At 43.1% G+C, this 12,768-nt stretch overlaps 1 protein-coding gene across 1 annotated transcript; it reads right to left on the bottom strand.

Annotated features, from left to right (window-relative positions):
• Window positions 1-7,381: 7,381 nt before the first annotated feature.
• Window positions 7,382-8,827, bottom strand: LOC306963209 (nuclear factor 7, ovary-like). The gene has a single exon (XM_079556697.1). It carries the CDS (start codon window positions 8,797-8,799, stop codon window positions 7,399-7,401), a length of 1,401 nt encoding a protein of 466 aa, XP_079412823.1. The 5' UTR covers window positions 8,800-8,827; the 3' UTR covers window positions 7,382-7,398.
• Between the last annotated feature and the right edge of the window lie 3,941 nt (window positions 8,828-12,768).

The following is a 12,768-nucleotide window of genomic DNA, read 5'->3' as shown; positions in this document are numbered from 1 at the left end:
ACTCCTGAAACACGCGGGGGAAGAGGACCGACTCCTGAAACACGCGGGGGAAGAGGACCGACTCCTGGAACGCCGGGGGAAGAGGACCGACTCCTGAAACACGCGGGGGAAGAGGACCGACTCCTGGAACGCCGGGGGAAGAGGACCGACTCCTGAAACACGCGGGGGAAGAGGACCGACTCCTGGAACGCGGGGGGGAAGAGGACCGACTCCTGGAACACGGGGGGAAGAGGACCGACTCCTGGAACGCGGGGGGAAGAAGACCGACTCCTGGAACGCGGGGGGGGTAGAGGACCGACTCTTGGAACGCGGGGGGGTAGAGGACCGACTCTTGGAACGCGGGGGGTAGAGGACCGACTCTTGGAACGCAGGGGGAAGGGACCGACTCTTAGTATTGAGTTACATAAAAATCAGTAAAAATGTTGCCTTGTTTGTGGAACCATGTTGTCCCAGGCTCATGGTGATATAGTTGTGGTTCATTTGTATGTTTGTGGGAGAAAAACAGTTCCCAGTTTATTTGGACAAATGATCCCATTGACTACAATGGCTTACAGCGACCATTAACAGTTTGCGGTTTGTGTCTATGTCACCTCCGGTGCCATGGCCAAGGTTTTTTTTCTACATAAAAATATATATTTTGCCAAATTCAAATTAGAAGATGAATCTTGGATCTATTTGTGTAATCTGGGTTTTTGTGAAATGGGTTGTCTAATCTGTCATGCACGTTGAGTGGTCATAGGTCGTAAGAATGAAGCGGTCATAACTTTTAGATTTAAAGGGACTAAATCGGGGGTGCCCAAAGTGGGGCCCGCAATGGTAAATATGGATGCAGTACACTTGTTGGCCACCAGTGTCAAATTGGGGGCACTGTTGCACTCCTTCAGCAAAGTTAAGGAAACACTGTTCTGGTGTAGTGTTGTAGCGCAATAACTTTCCCATTTTCCCAAGTTTTATTGCAAAGGTCGTTGGCATCAACAAAGGCACATGTTAAAAATGGACATAGAAAATAATTTATGCTGAAATGACACACACAAAACTATCTAATATGGCATTTTCTTTGAGTTAACAAATGAATGAGGTAAAGTCACTGTAGGTACTGTAGATACAGTTGTTGTTTACATTTTGCACTATATTGCAACGATTATTGATTTTGTTCTACTAAAACTTTGCTTTTGCCATAGTTAACATTTGTTTTAATGTAGCATATTATTTACATAGACAGGATTAAATACAAATGTATACCAAAAAAGAAAATAAAGTAACTATTATTATATTCAGTTATATGTGTTTTACGCCGTGTTCGCCCCGTGACCCACGGACACTTTTCGGCCCTCGGAGACAAAAAGTGTGGGCACCCCAAGACTAGATGCAAGTTTATACTCACTACTGCCACCTCAGGTCTTTCGCGTAACTGCAGGTTCTATATTTCTATATTAAGCTTGTGCATGGCGGCAGTAACAACTTTTTGAGTACAGGATTTTAAAGGCAGTTGTGGTGAAGTTGGGCTCATTCTACACATTAGGACATTGATGGAACAGTGTAGGAGGAGGAAAATACTCAGTTTTAACATTTATAAACTCTGTACAGTCCCTTTAAAGGAACAGGCCACCCTTTTTCCATACTGAGATATGTTCTTACCTGAGCTTACCTTAAATACATCCCTCAACTGCACACTGTAACCTCAATCTGGCGGATCACGCTGGTACAGCACCAAAAAGAGTCACTAAGACGCACCTCTCCCTCATCATGACATGCGTTAAACTCTATAGGTGTCAAGATGATTAACGGAGCAAGCAACAGTACTGGGCTTTTGCGAAGGTCAATTATGACTGTGAGCTGCTGCAACAGTTTCAAAATATCCATTATGAGTTGTCCCCCTGATGAACTCTGCTGTTTCCTCTGTGGCTGAGAGCAAAATAGCAGATAATTCCACCATGTTTCACTATATACTGTATTCTAGTACTGTACACTTTCTACTTAAACACTTTTCTGCTATTATGTCATGAGGTTCTGAACTGCACCACATGAGCACTAGCATTGCTTTCATCTGCATCGCCGTATTCCTTTTTTTCTGTATTTTTCATTGACTTTGACAGAATCTGAGAAAGCCTCTTTTGAAGTTTGCGCCTGAATAATTTCTCAGGCCGTTCTCTTGTGTCATATTACTGCTGCCAGTGCCACAGAGGAGGAGCACAAGGCACAGCTGGCGATGAAAAGACGACTCGGAAGCCCAGAAGATTGGCTCTTTTTTTTTGCCTGTTTGCTCCCAGTTCATCGCTCACTGGCATTGTGCGCGGCATTTTACACCAAACATGGGGGGGAAACACACAACACTGTTTATTTTCAGGGCTAAAATGCAGCGGTGGTGAACGGTAATGAGTTACATGTACTTGAGTGTCACATATTTGAACCGGACCAAATTACTTAAAAGACTGAACATTCAGTGTCACCTGGAAACAAAGAGCCCTACACATGTATTGTCTTTTCTTAATTCAAACAGTAAATGATTAAAAACAACCTGGACTGATCTTCTGTGGGTTTGTGCAGCACAGAAGACAAACTTCCTGGGAAACTCAATCACCAAGTATACAACTCCTATCAGCAATGTTCACAGCCACAGCAGGTGTTTAGTCTTTTCGGAAAGTCCTGACGATTGTGCAGTTCTAATCTAACAGAAAAAAGACTTCTGTTCCTGAAGTGTGGTGTGGTGAGGAGATTGTTTGCAGCGGATCTGGTCGAGCGCCCAGATCTATAGAGCTTTGGGACCAGAGCAGCGAAGCCCATGGACAACAGTTCAAATTATAACTTAATCCTATGGCTAAGAACATTGTTTGTAAAAGTTTATTTACTCAATGAAGAGACATGCATTTTGTCACTCCATGCTGATGGTGGTAAGCCACATTTGTAGCCACAGTTTCCCCTGGGGCAGACTGACAGAAGCGAACCTGCTCACATCTGCACCAACGGTCCCTCCGACCACCACCAACCACTCACACATAGGCATTGGGTGAAGTGTCTTGCCCACGGACACAACGACAGTCTGCACCTGCAGGAGCCGGGATTCGAACCCTAGACCTTACGACATGAGACGACCCGCTCATGTAACTCATGTGCAATAACCCCTGTGCAATAACCCCTGTATCAGAGTCACATTATCAATGGCCTGCACTATGACTGTAAACTTTGCATTACGTTGACATTTTGCACTACAAAAAATAAATATAGAGCATTGGCTTAAATGACTTGAATTGAGGATCTTGCTTTGAGTGGTTTTCACTCATTTAGATTTTTTTTCTGATCTGACCGAGCTTTAACTTTGATGACTTTTCAGGCTAGTTCTAAGGTAAATGAAAAAGTGAAACTGCCAAAAAAAAAATCTCGGTCCCACTCAAAAGACACCCCCCCCATTTAAACTTTTTTGTCCCTCTTTAAAGGTATACACTACAACTGTAACATTTTGGACTGATGAGTGACCAGCTCAACACAGCAAATGTTAGTACTGCAGTGTGTAATAAAAGGGTGGATTTGGATGAAAAACTAACCTGTTTCAATCTGAAATTCTACTGCCTTTCGTCACATCTCCATGGAGACGAGCTGGAGACGTACCCACTCCCAGTAAAGTTTACGGTCATATCTTAGGAGGGGTTAGCTTCATAAATGTTTGTTTATACATTTATGAGGTATTTTTCAATTATGAAAATATCTGTCATACAATAAACGCTTGTATTTCAATTGTATTTATTGGGTAAAATTCTACGTGGTGTGGCTTTAAGTCATAATTGAACACAGACTTGTCACTCTGACCTCCATGTGTTTAAAGGAACAGGCCACCGTTTTTCCATAACGAGATATGTTCTTACCTGAGCTTAGACGAGTTGATGCGTACCTGTCTGGTCTTTGCGTGTGCACTCAGTCACGTAAAACGACCAAAGATGTTGTTAGCATTTGGCCTCTCCCAATGTATTTCTATAGCTCCAAACGCGGTGAAGTTGAAAGCTACCACGCTCTTCCACGGGCACAAAGACCAGACAGGTACGCATCAACTCGTCTAAACTCAGGCAAGAACAGATCACAGTATGGAAAAATGGTGGCCTATTCCTTTAACATGCAAATTGCTGGCATGAACAAGCTTCAGCCAACCCGCCCTGAACTCTATGAGAGAATCTGGTACAAAAGAGCAACACTGAAATTATGTGACAGAAGCTTCATGTTAATGAAAAGAGACTTAAAGAATCTGTATCATGCTATTTCAGCCATTCCAAAGTTAAGTATAGACATTTATATGATATGTTTTTATTTATTTAACCTTTATTTAACCAGGTAAAAAACTCATTGAGATTAATAATCTCTTTTGCAAGAGTGACCTGGCTGCAAGGCAGCACTATGGAGCACTCATTTTTGTGATAAATATAAGTGTTTTCAGGAGGTATTTTTCAAACCCGGAAGACACAATGCTTGGATTCAGTTAACTCCGCCCCCTCTCTCCGCACATACAACTTTACAAATAAACAGCAATAAGTGAAGTTACTTGATGATGCAGTTATAGGGAGTTCACATCTGCAACACAGCTTCACAAATGGCTAACACAGAAGCTAACACACATGCTAACACACACACAAACTCACACGCTAACACACACAAGCTAGCACGCGTTTTGATAAACTCACCGCTCTGGTCCATCGCTGTCTACATGATGGGACTCGCGTTGGTTATAAAAGTTAATCCACTTTGATTCAGGTGAAGGTTCACCAAACATCCATCAGAGACAGTCACAGAAAAACACTCTTTTGGTGATAGTCGCTGAATCCCGGAGAAAAAAAACAACTTCTGACGAGTGGCCTCTTCTTCAGGAAGGTTGGATAAACTCCTTGTCCTCGTAGCCAAACGCGCTTCTTTTTCTCCGTGACATTATCGTTAGGTAAGAATAAAGAACAGGTGTGTCCAGAATAGGTTACAACGATCCATCTTCACAGCTGCAGCGCAAACATGACTGATCTGTTCAGACGCTCAGGGGAAGCGTTTGTTTTGGCCCCAGCTGACCTGGAAGCACCTCGGGCACATCCTTTTTTTTTTTCTTTCTGTTTTTTTTTTCTCTTTGTTTCTCTCTTACGACAGAAATAATGAAAAAGCTGTTTACCAATTAAAATCACGCCGTAAGGCATTACAATACAGACGCTGAGCACTTCCGTTCAGCTGTGACGACACAACTGAGCAAGTCAGTCGTTCACCAGGAGAGGGCGGCGCAGCTGCTCAGAGAGCAGGATTCAGGACGATTGCTGAGAACTGCTAACCTGGCTAACACCATGCTGCTGTGTGCGCTCAAATTATTTTGAACTGCACAACAGCCTGGGGACCATGGCCCAAATTTTCCGGTGGATTTGGGAACCAATCACAGAGCGAGGAGGGACGGCAAGACGATGACGCGCTATTCGATATACGGAAGCTTGTAGTTTATTTACGTAAAAAAAAAAAAAGTTTATTTACGGATCCAACATGACAGCAGCAGACACGATGGTATTTTTCGATCAAGCTTTAGACCTTGTTCTAAATAATTTAGCTCAAAAGTTTACAGCGGGTACGTCATCTCATACGATGATACGATTGGCTATGGCTACGTGCAGACGCATGATAGAGTTTTTTTTTTTCCGTATCGCCCAATAAACAAGTATGGACGATCGTAAACCACACCTCTCCTACGAGAAAATGAATTGGTGGTCCCCAGACTAAATATCACTTGTGATTTTAGTCTGGTGTTAGCCAGGCTAGAGAACTGCGTAAATGAAGCCAAAAAACACTCTGGGGGGGGGGTTTTGATAAGGAAATAGCATAACAACATGGTTAAAAGCTCTAAAAAGTCGATTTTGCATGATATAGGACCTTTAAGATGGAGGAGCAGATTCATTTGACTCAAGTATTGTTCAAAATGATAAAACATACTGTGTGATAAAACCATTCTAAGAAGTTCAATTGAAATAAGTTGCTCATGTAGTAAATGTGAGTATTACCAGCCTCTGCAATATTTACAAAAACATGACCTCAGCGTAACCCTAATCTCCCATCATCCTCTGACTAAATCATTCTTGGCAAGATGAACAAGTCACATTTCCTTCTCGTCGACTGGCTCTTCCCTCGTGGCTCGCTGCAGCTCGTGTCTTGGTTGGCGCTCGTTGGTACGGCAGGAATCTGATATATTTCTTACAGCTGTTTAAACATTTCTTGGAGGCAAAGTTAGTTCAGGGTGCAGAAATAATCCTTTTTAATGAAGTGCTTCTCACTGGGAAAGGCCCAAAACACAAACAAGTGGAAGCGAACGGGAGTGAAATGGGGCTAAAGCATCGCCGCGAGAAGCCGAGCACATTTAAGTGCATTACTAAAAAGGCAATTTGTAAAGCTCTCATAATATAGCTCCAAAGTCAGAACTTCTCTGACCTCCACGACGGATGTGGTCTCCAAGGGGCAAAGCCATTTCTACAAATGTCCTTAAGTGGAAATAAATAAGACCTAAGCTTAAAATACTAAATAATGGTTGAGTAGATTTTATTGAAACAGACTTATTCCTTTAAACAGGCCTATAAATGATGAATAATCCAAAGTTTGATGGAGCTGCTGACATGAGGAGATCCGAGAAAACCTTTTAATGCTGCACTTCTCACATTTCAAGCAATCAAAAGGAAAACCTATTTGTCCATGTTAAAAAGCACTTTACACATTCTACTTAATTCCACTCCATCAGTGCAGCATTGCTTTCTGTTTGTCACTCCCCCTGGAATAAATGCAGCAATAAATGAATAATTACATAAACAAATAGGGGTAGAAGCAAATTTTCTTTCTTATTCTTACAACTACAAATTAGCTTCTGTATTTTCCTAGAGTAAAGATTGTCCTGTAGTTGGAAATGTTGACAAATGAAATAAGAATTATTTAAAGCTGAGCTATACACAAAAACACAAACACTTCAAAATATTGCCTTTGGCCCAAAACACATTTATTTAACAAATTTACAAATGATTACTCAGTTTAAGACATGAATGTGAAAAAGCATTTCATTAAATCAGCATCAGCAAAACTTTCACCACAAAGATTTGTTTTTCTTATACACAACATAAAACATTTTTAACAAAACAACAATCAAGAAGTCATTAAATCCATGAGCTATTATTGTTGTATTATGTCCTTCGACTACTTAAAAAGAGCTGAAGGAGGAAGTGTTGCGTCATGTTTCTGCCGCTCAAAGCTGAAGTGCTCTTACTATTTTAAAAATGTGGCTGCATCCAGAGTATGTTTATGTAAAGGCACATTGAGTTGCCTTGTGTTCGAAATGCATGCTATAAATAAACATGCCTGATTGTTATTAGGACGTGGATAATTCTATTTCTATTGTGTCGTACAACCAGGGGTTCAGAAGTAATTCATGTGTGAAACCTGTCCAGAGAATCTCAGCTCCTGAGTCTTGGCTCCGGGCGCAGGCCCCACAGACACGTAAGGAAACAGCTTCTCAGTGAAAACCGCTCTATGCTTCAGAAGGAGGGTCGACTGCTGCCGATCTGCATCATAGAAGGACACCACTCCCTTTTCATACTCTACTTTCACTCGGATCTTCTTAGGAGCAGTTTTCATGGGGATAATCTCACCATTGCCATTTTTATATATTCCATGTCCGTGCCACAAACACCACACTCCATATCTGGCGCTAGCACGAATCGTTCCCCTTCTGTCAATAGATTCTTTGACCACTCCAGTGTCCCATCTTGGCAGGTCTCCCACCTCCACGTCCCACTGGTGTGCCCCAGAGGTAAATCCCTCTGAGCCCAGGACTGTATTGGCATCATTGGTTATTCTCTCTGGAACCACAGGCAGCAGCTGGGGAGGTCCATGTCTCACCCCGCACAGGTCCTGGGACAGGTGCAAGCACTCCCCTGCAGTGTTGGGGTCCAGAATCACAGGGCTGTACGTTACCAGACTATGCATTTTTCTCCACACTCTGAAGCTGAGGTTACCCAGAACTTTAGCTTTGTCTATGAGCAGTCCTGCTTTGGGCTGCGGGTGGGGTGGTGGAACTATAGATGAGGCTTTGCTGAGCGTTTCAATGGGAGTCGTGAGGAAAGTCTGTGTCTGGATTTGCTGTTGAAGCTCCTGGATGCTCTTGGACAGCTCGCTGATCTGTTTCCGGATCTTGTTCAGCTCTGGGCCCAGGGCCAGTGCCTGCCGACTCTGCTCCACTTTCAGAGTATTTAACGCCCGTTCCTCCTCCTCTTTCACAAACCTCTGCAGCCGAGCAAAGAGGTCTGTGATCTGACCCTTGCAGAACTTCACCTGTTCTTCTGCGTGGCATTGCAGCTGGTCATATCCCTTCTCCAGTTCTTCATAGCTCCTTTTCTGATCCTTCAAAGCCCGCAGTTGCTTTTGAACTTCCTCCTTCAGACGCCTCTCTGCCTCTTCCCCACTCACCACCGTGTGCTGTGAGTGCAGAGAGAACTCGCACACGGGGCAGAACGCTCGGGCCTCCTCCAGACAGAACAGCGGTGGTGTCTCAGGGTGAGAGCTACAAACCTTTGGCTGTTTGACTTTCTTCTGCTCACTGAACGACAGGGAAAGCTCACGGAGGGCGAAGTTCACATCCACTAATTCTTTAGATGACCTCCGGCGGCACATGGGGCAGAGGTTGCCTGGGTTTTTGAGCCAGCTGTTGTTGAGGCAGCTTCGGCAGAAACTGTGGTGGCAGCCTAAAGTCACCGGCTGCTTCAGAGGGTCCAGGCACACGGGGCAGGTCAGGAAATCCTCAAACAGCGCCTCGGCCATTGTAGACTCCAGTCAGCACAGCGCGTGAGGTGAGAGTGTGGCTGAATACTTTCAGTTCCTCAGGTATGAGGGAAGGGAAGGCGTGGCGACCGGGAAAGTAATAAAACAGGTTTGATTAACACACTTCTCTCATACAGCAACACATTACTAAAGGCGAGGCACTGCAGATTAATAGAATGTTTTTTTTTTAGAGATATCAATTTGAAACTCTAGCTGAATATTAAGGGGAGACACTACAGGCAAAACTCATTTTTTTCAGTTTTCAGGTTTTGGGCAAAATTGGTCTCTGAACATACAGCTTTCACCCGGAAACAGAAAATATCCCTAATCTTCACAATAACATGTTAAAATATTGCGCTGATTCAATGTTCCCCCATAGACTTATATGGGAGAATGCAATTTCAAGGGCCTTTTTCTCAAAACACATTTTTCTGTCATTGTGGCGACACTATGTCCACGTCAGTCGGACCTAAAGACTTCAGTCCAGCCTTGGACTGAACAATATTTGGAAGATTTTTTCAGAGGGATTTTTTATCATCTAATCCCTAAGCCCCATTTATTGAGTTTTGAATGTCAAAAAATGAGCAGGGTTCACGACTCCATCCATCCATTTTCTTCCGCTTTATCCGGGGCCGGGTCACGGGGGCAGCAGTTTCAGCAGAGATGCCCAGACTTCCCGATCCACACACACCTCCTCCAGCTGTTCTGGGGGGACCCCGAGGCGACACCAGGCCAGCTCGGAGACATAGTCCCACCACCTGTCCTGGGTCTGCTATGAGGCCTTGTCCCACTAGGACATGCCTGGAACACCTCCCGAGGGAGGCGGCCATGAGGTATCCGGAACAGATGCCCTAGCCACCTCAGCTGCTCCTTTTGACGTGAAGGAGCAGCGACTCTACTCCGAGCTCCTCCCGGGTAACTGAGCTCCTCACCCGATCTCGAAGGGTGCGCCCAGCCACCCTGTGAAGGAAACTCATTTTGGCCGCTTGTATTCGCAATCTTGTCCTTTCGGTCACTAGGGTTCACTACTGACAAATAATTTCAAAAAGACATAGGGAAGGGCAGCTTTAAAATATGAAAAACGGCACATTTGAAGATATAGTCGAAATCTACTCAAAAGTAGCATAACTTATCTTAAAGGAGTAGGCCACCGTTTTTACATACTGAGATATGTTCTTACCTTAGTTTTGACGAGTAATATCTTTGACGAGTAATATCCTTGACGAGTAATATCTTCACTTTACTGTGCGGATGCCAAACTACTCCTGGTATTATTACGCCTTACAATATAGTTCCCCCTTTTTCCCCCCTTAGCATATCCACATTGTTTAATTTTGTGTATTATACTTTGTAGTGCAACACTTCACGTAACCATATTTAAATAGGGAAAACGTGGAGTTTTCCCTATTATCTATTGTTTTGGAGCTATTGAGGAGAGGATAAATGCTAACACCGTCTGCGCTGTGTTTACGTGATTCAAGGCACGGGTGAAGACTAGACAGGTCCTAAAGAACTCGTCAGAACATATCTCAGTATGGAAAAACAGTGGCCTATTCCTTTAATTCAAGCAAAAATGTACAAGCTAAAAAGGTTATACAACTTATTGAATGTTCCTAATTACACAGTAGTCATTATGATGTAAGTTGTATTTTTTGGGGGTCGTCAGGATTTGAAACTGTCATGAAAGGGATCGCCAACTCCCACCCCTGTGTTCCAACATATCTTTGAAGTAAAAGTTTCACATAGTCATTTGAATAATAGATGAAGCTGAATAAAGTAACAGATGGCAGCTTCACAGGAGTCCGATCCCTCGACAGGTGACGCGTCCAGCCGCGCGAGCACCTCCTGCCCCGAAGCTCAGGGTCACTTTGTTCATTAAATACAGCGTGTCCTCCTGGGGGCGCTGTCTGAGGGAGCGTATGGTGTGACGACCGGGCCGGAGCTGTCCCAAAACCGCCGGGACCGAACCTCAAACTCTGACGAAGAGAGACCAGAGGAGAGGGCAAACTGTGAGGGCTAAAAGTTTTTATGGCCGAGCGTTTGGGAGACCGGGATGAATAAAATGAGAGCGTGATTACCCCATTGGCCTTATTATATTGTCCTTTGTATGATTGTACAGTGAGAGCGGATGCTTCAGACAAGTGGATGTGCTTACTGTTAAGGTGTATAGAGTTTGAAGAAGTGGATTCACAGTTAGACTAACCAAAATACTATCGACATACGTGGAGAACTTGGGTTACATAGTGAAATAAAATGAGGACTGTGACCATCACAATTATTGATAAAAAAACAACATTTTATCTATACTTTGAATGGTGAAAAGTCCTCAAAAAGGAAAAAGTAATGTGACTGAAACCCATCTGTAGAAAGCCCACTAATTGGATACATCTGAACATTTTTTGGACTTGGATTTTGGACGGCCAGTGCTTCGAGAATCAGAACAATTCTCTGCATAGAAACGAAAATGTAAAGTCCCACCAGGTTAGCCTCTTATGGCGGGTGTACACTGCACGATTTTGGTCGTCTACGATCACTAGTCGTGAGAAAAATCTTAGGTCGTAGCTGAAAATCGTAGATCTTAGGTCAGGGGTAGGCAAGTTTGTGTCATGGAGGGCCAATTTCCTTCACTGCCAAAACACCAAGGGCCGAAAGTCACAATTGTAGCCGAAAGTAAAGCACCAAGCTTTGCACATAATATATGACCTAATGGGGGGTCTTGCTGTGAAATGTGAAAATATTGACATAAATATTTTCCACATTTTAGAGTCCTTTTCAAGTATTTGGTCTGTGATTTATGCATTAATGTTTCTTCAAAATTCTCTTGGGGGCCTAAGGTAGCACTGCAGCCAGAGTCAAAGCAACAGAGGCATGAGCAGGTCCGACTACGCATTTCACAGGACTTTCTCTGGACTTCTCTGCATATTTAACCCTCAATTGAGTGCATTTTCTCCAGTTGAGCTTTGCCCGAATCTAAAATCTTCTCGATCTTACAGCCTATAGGCCAGTGTAACGCCTCTGCAAAACTGAAATTTTTCCAGCACTTTTTGGTTGCATTTTCATCACATTTTTTATGCTTTTTTTTTTAACGCATTTTCATTCTCGTTTTCATTGCTATTTTTGACGCTTTTTTGCAAATGTGCTTTAAGCAGCCACACACTCTCAGTGCACACAATCTTACTTGAGGTGTACAACAAAAATATACCTTTTAACATCGGCAATATGAAAAAGAAACAAATCATTTTAAGAAAGAAATTACATAACTTTACTCGAATTCAGAGATTAAATCTAAAGTTTAGGTGTGTTTGGTCTAATCTAAGAAAACATAAAACATCTTTTTGCCAATGGGTCTAGCAGATGTTTTCTTATTTTTGTATAGTTTCAAGTGAAAACTGTTGATTTGTGGGATTTCTGCTTGTTCCATTGGTATTAGCTTCCTTATGTGATTTTAAGATGAGCTCAAACCGACTCAAATTCAACATAAAGTACCTTAATTCAAGAAATTTAAAGTCATTAATCTCATTTAAGCGGTCATTTTTCCAGTGTGTGCGATGCTGTTTTGAATATTTGAGTATATTTCTGTGGCCAAAGGTGCCTTGAGGCTGACTGGCACGTGCACCTCCCAGTTCACCAAAGACACAACAGCAGAAGTGTGGGATCGAAGCTCCAAAGGTTATAATTCCAGTTGATTGTGTCTTGTATTTTTATGCACAGCTACACTATGTAATTGATACTTAATAATTTATTGGAAATGAATGTAAATGGTAAAACATCCTGTCTGAATCCTGCCCCTCGACAGTGCTGTGTAATCAGAGCCCAGTGTTGAAAAAGCCAATTAAAAATATCATTAAAATTATGGAGCGTTCAACTGTTCTTTAAAATGGGACTGGCGCGCCCATAAAGCCAGTGTGTCTGAAATACAGTCGCATTTATCCGGGAGGCCGTTTCCACGGAGCCGAGTGCAAAACGCTG

The sequence above is a fragment of the Gobius niger genome, assembly GCF_951799975.1.
Source record: "Gobius niger genome assembly, chromosome: 5".
Lineage (NCBI taxonomy): Eukaryota > Metazoa > Chordata > Actinopteri > Gobiiformes > Gobiidae > Gobius > Gobius niger.
This window is presented reverse-complemented; position numbering and strand designations above follow the sequence as displayed.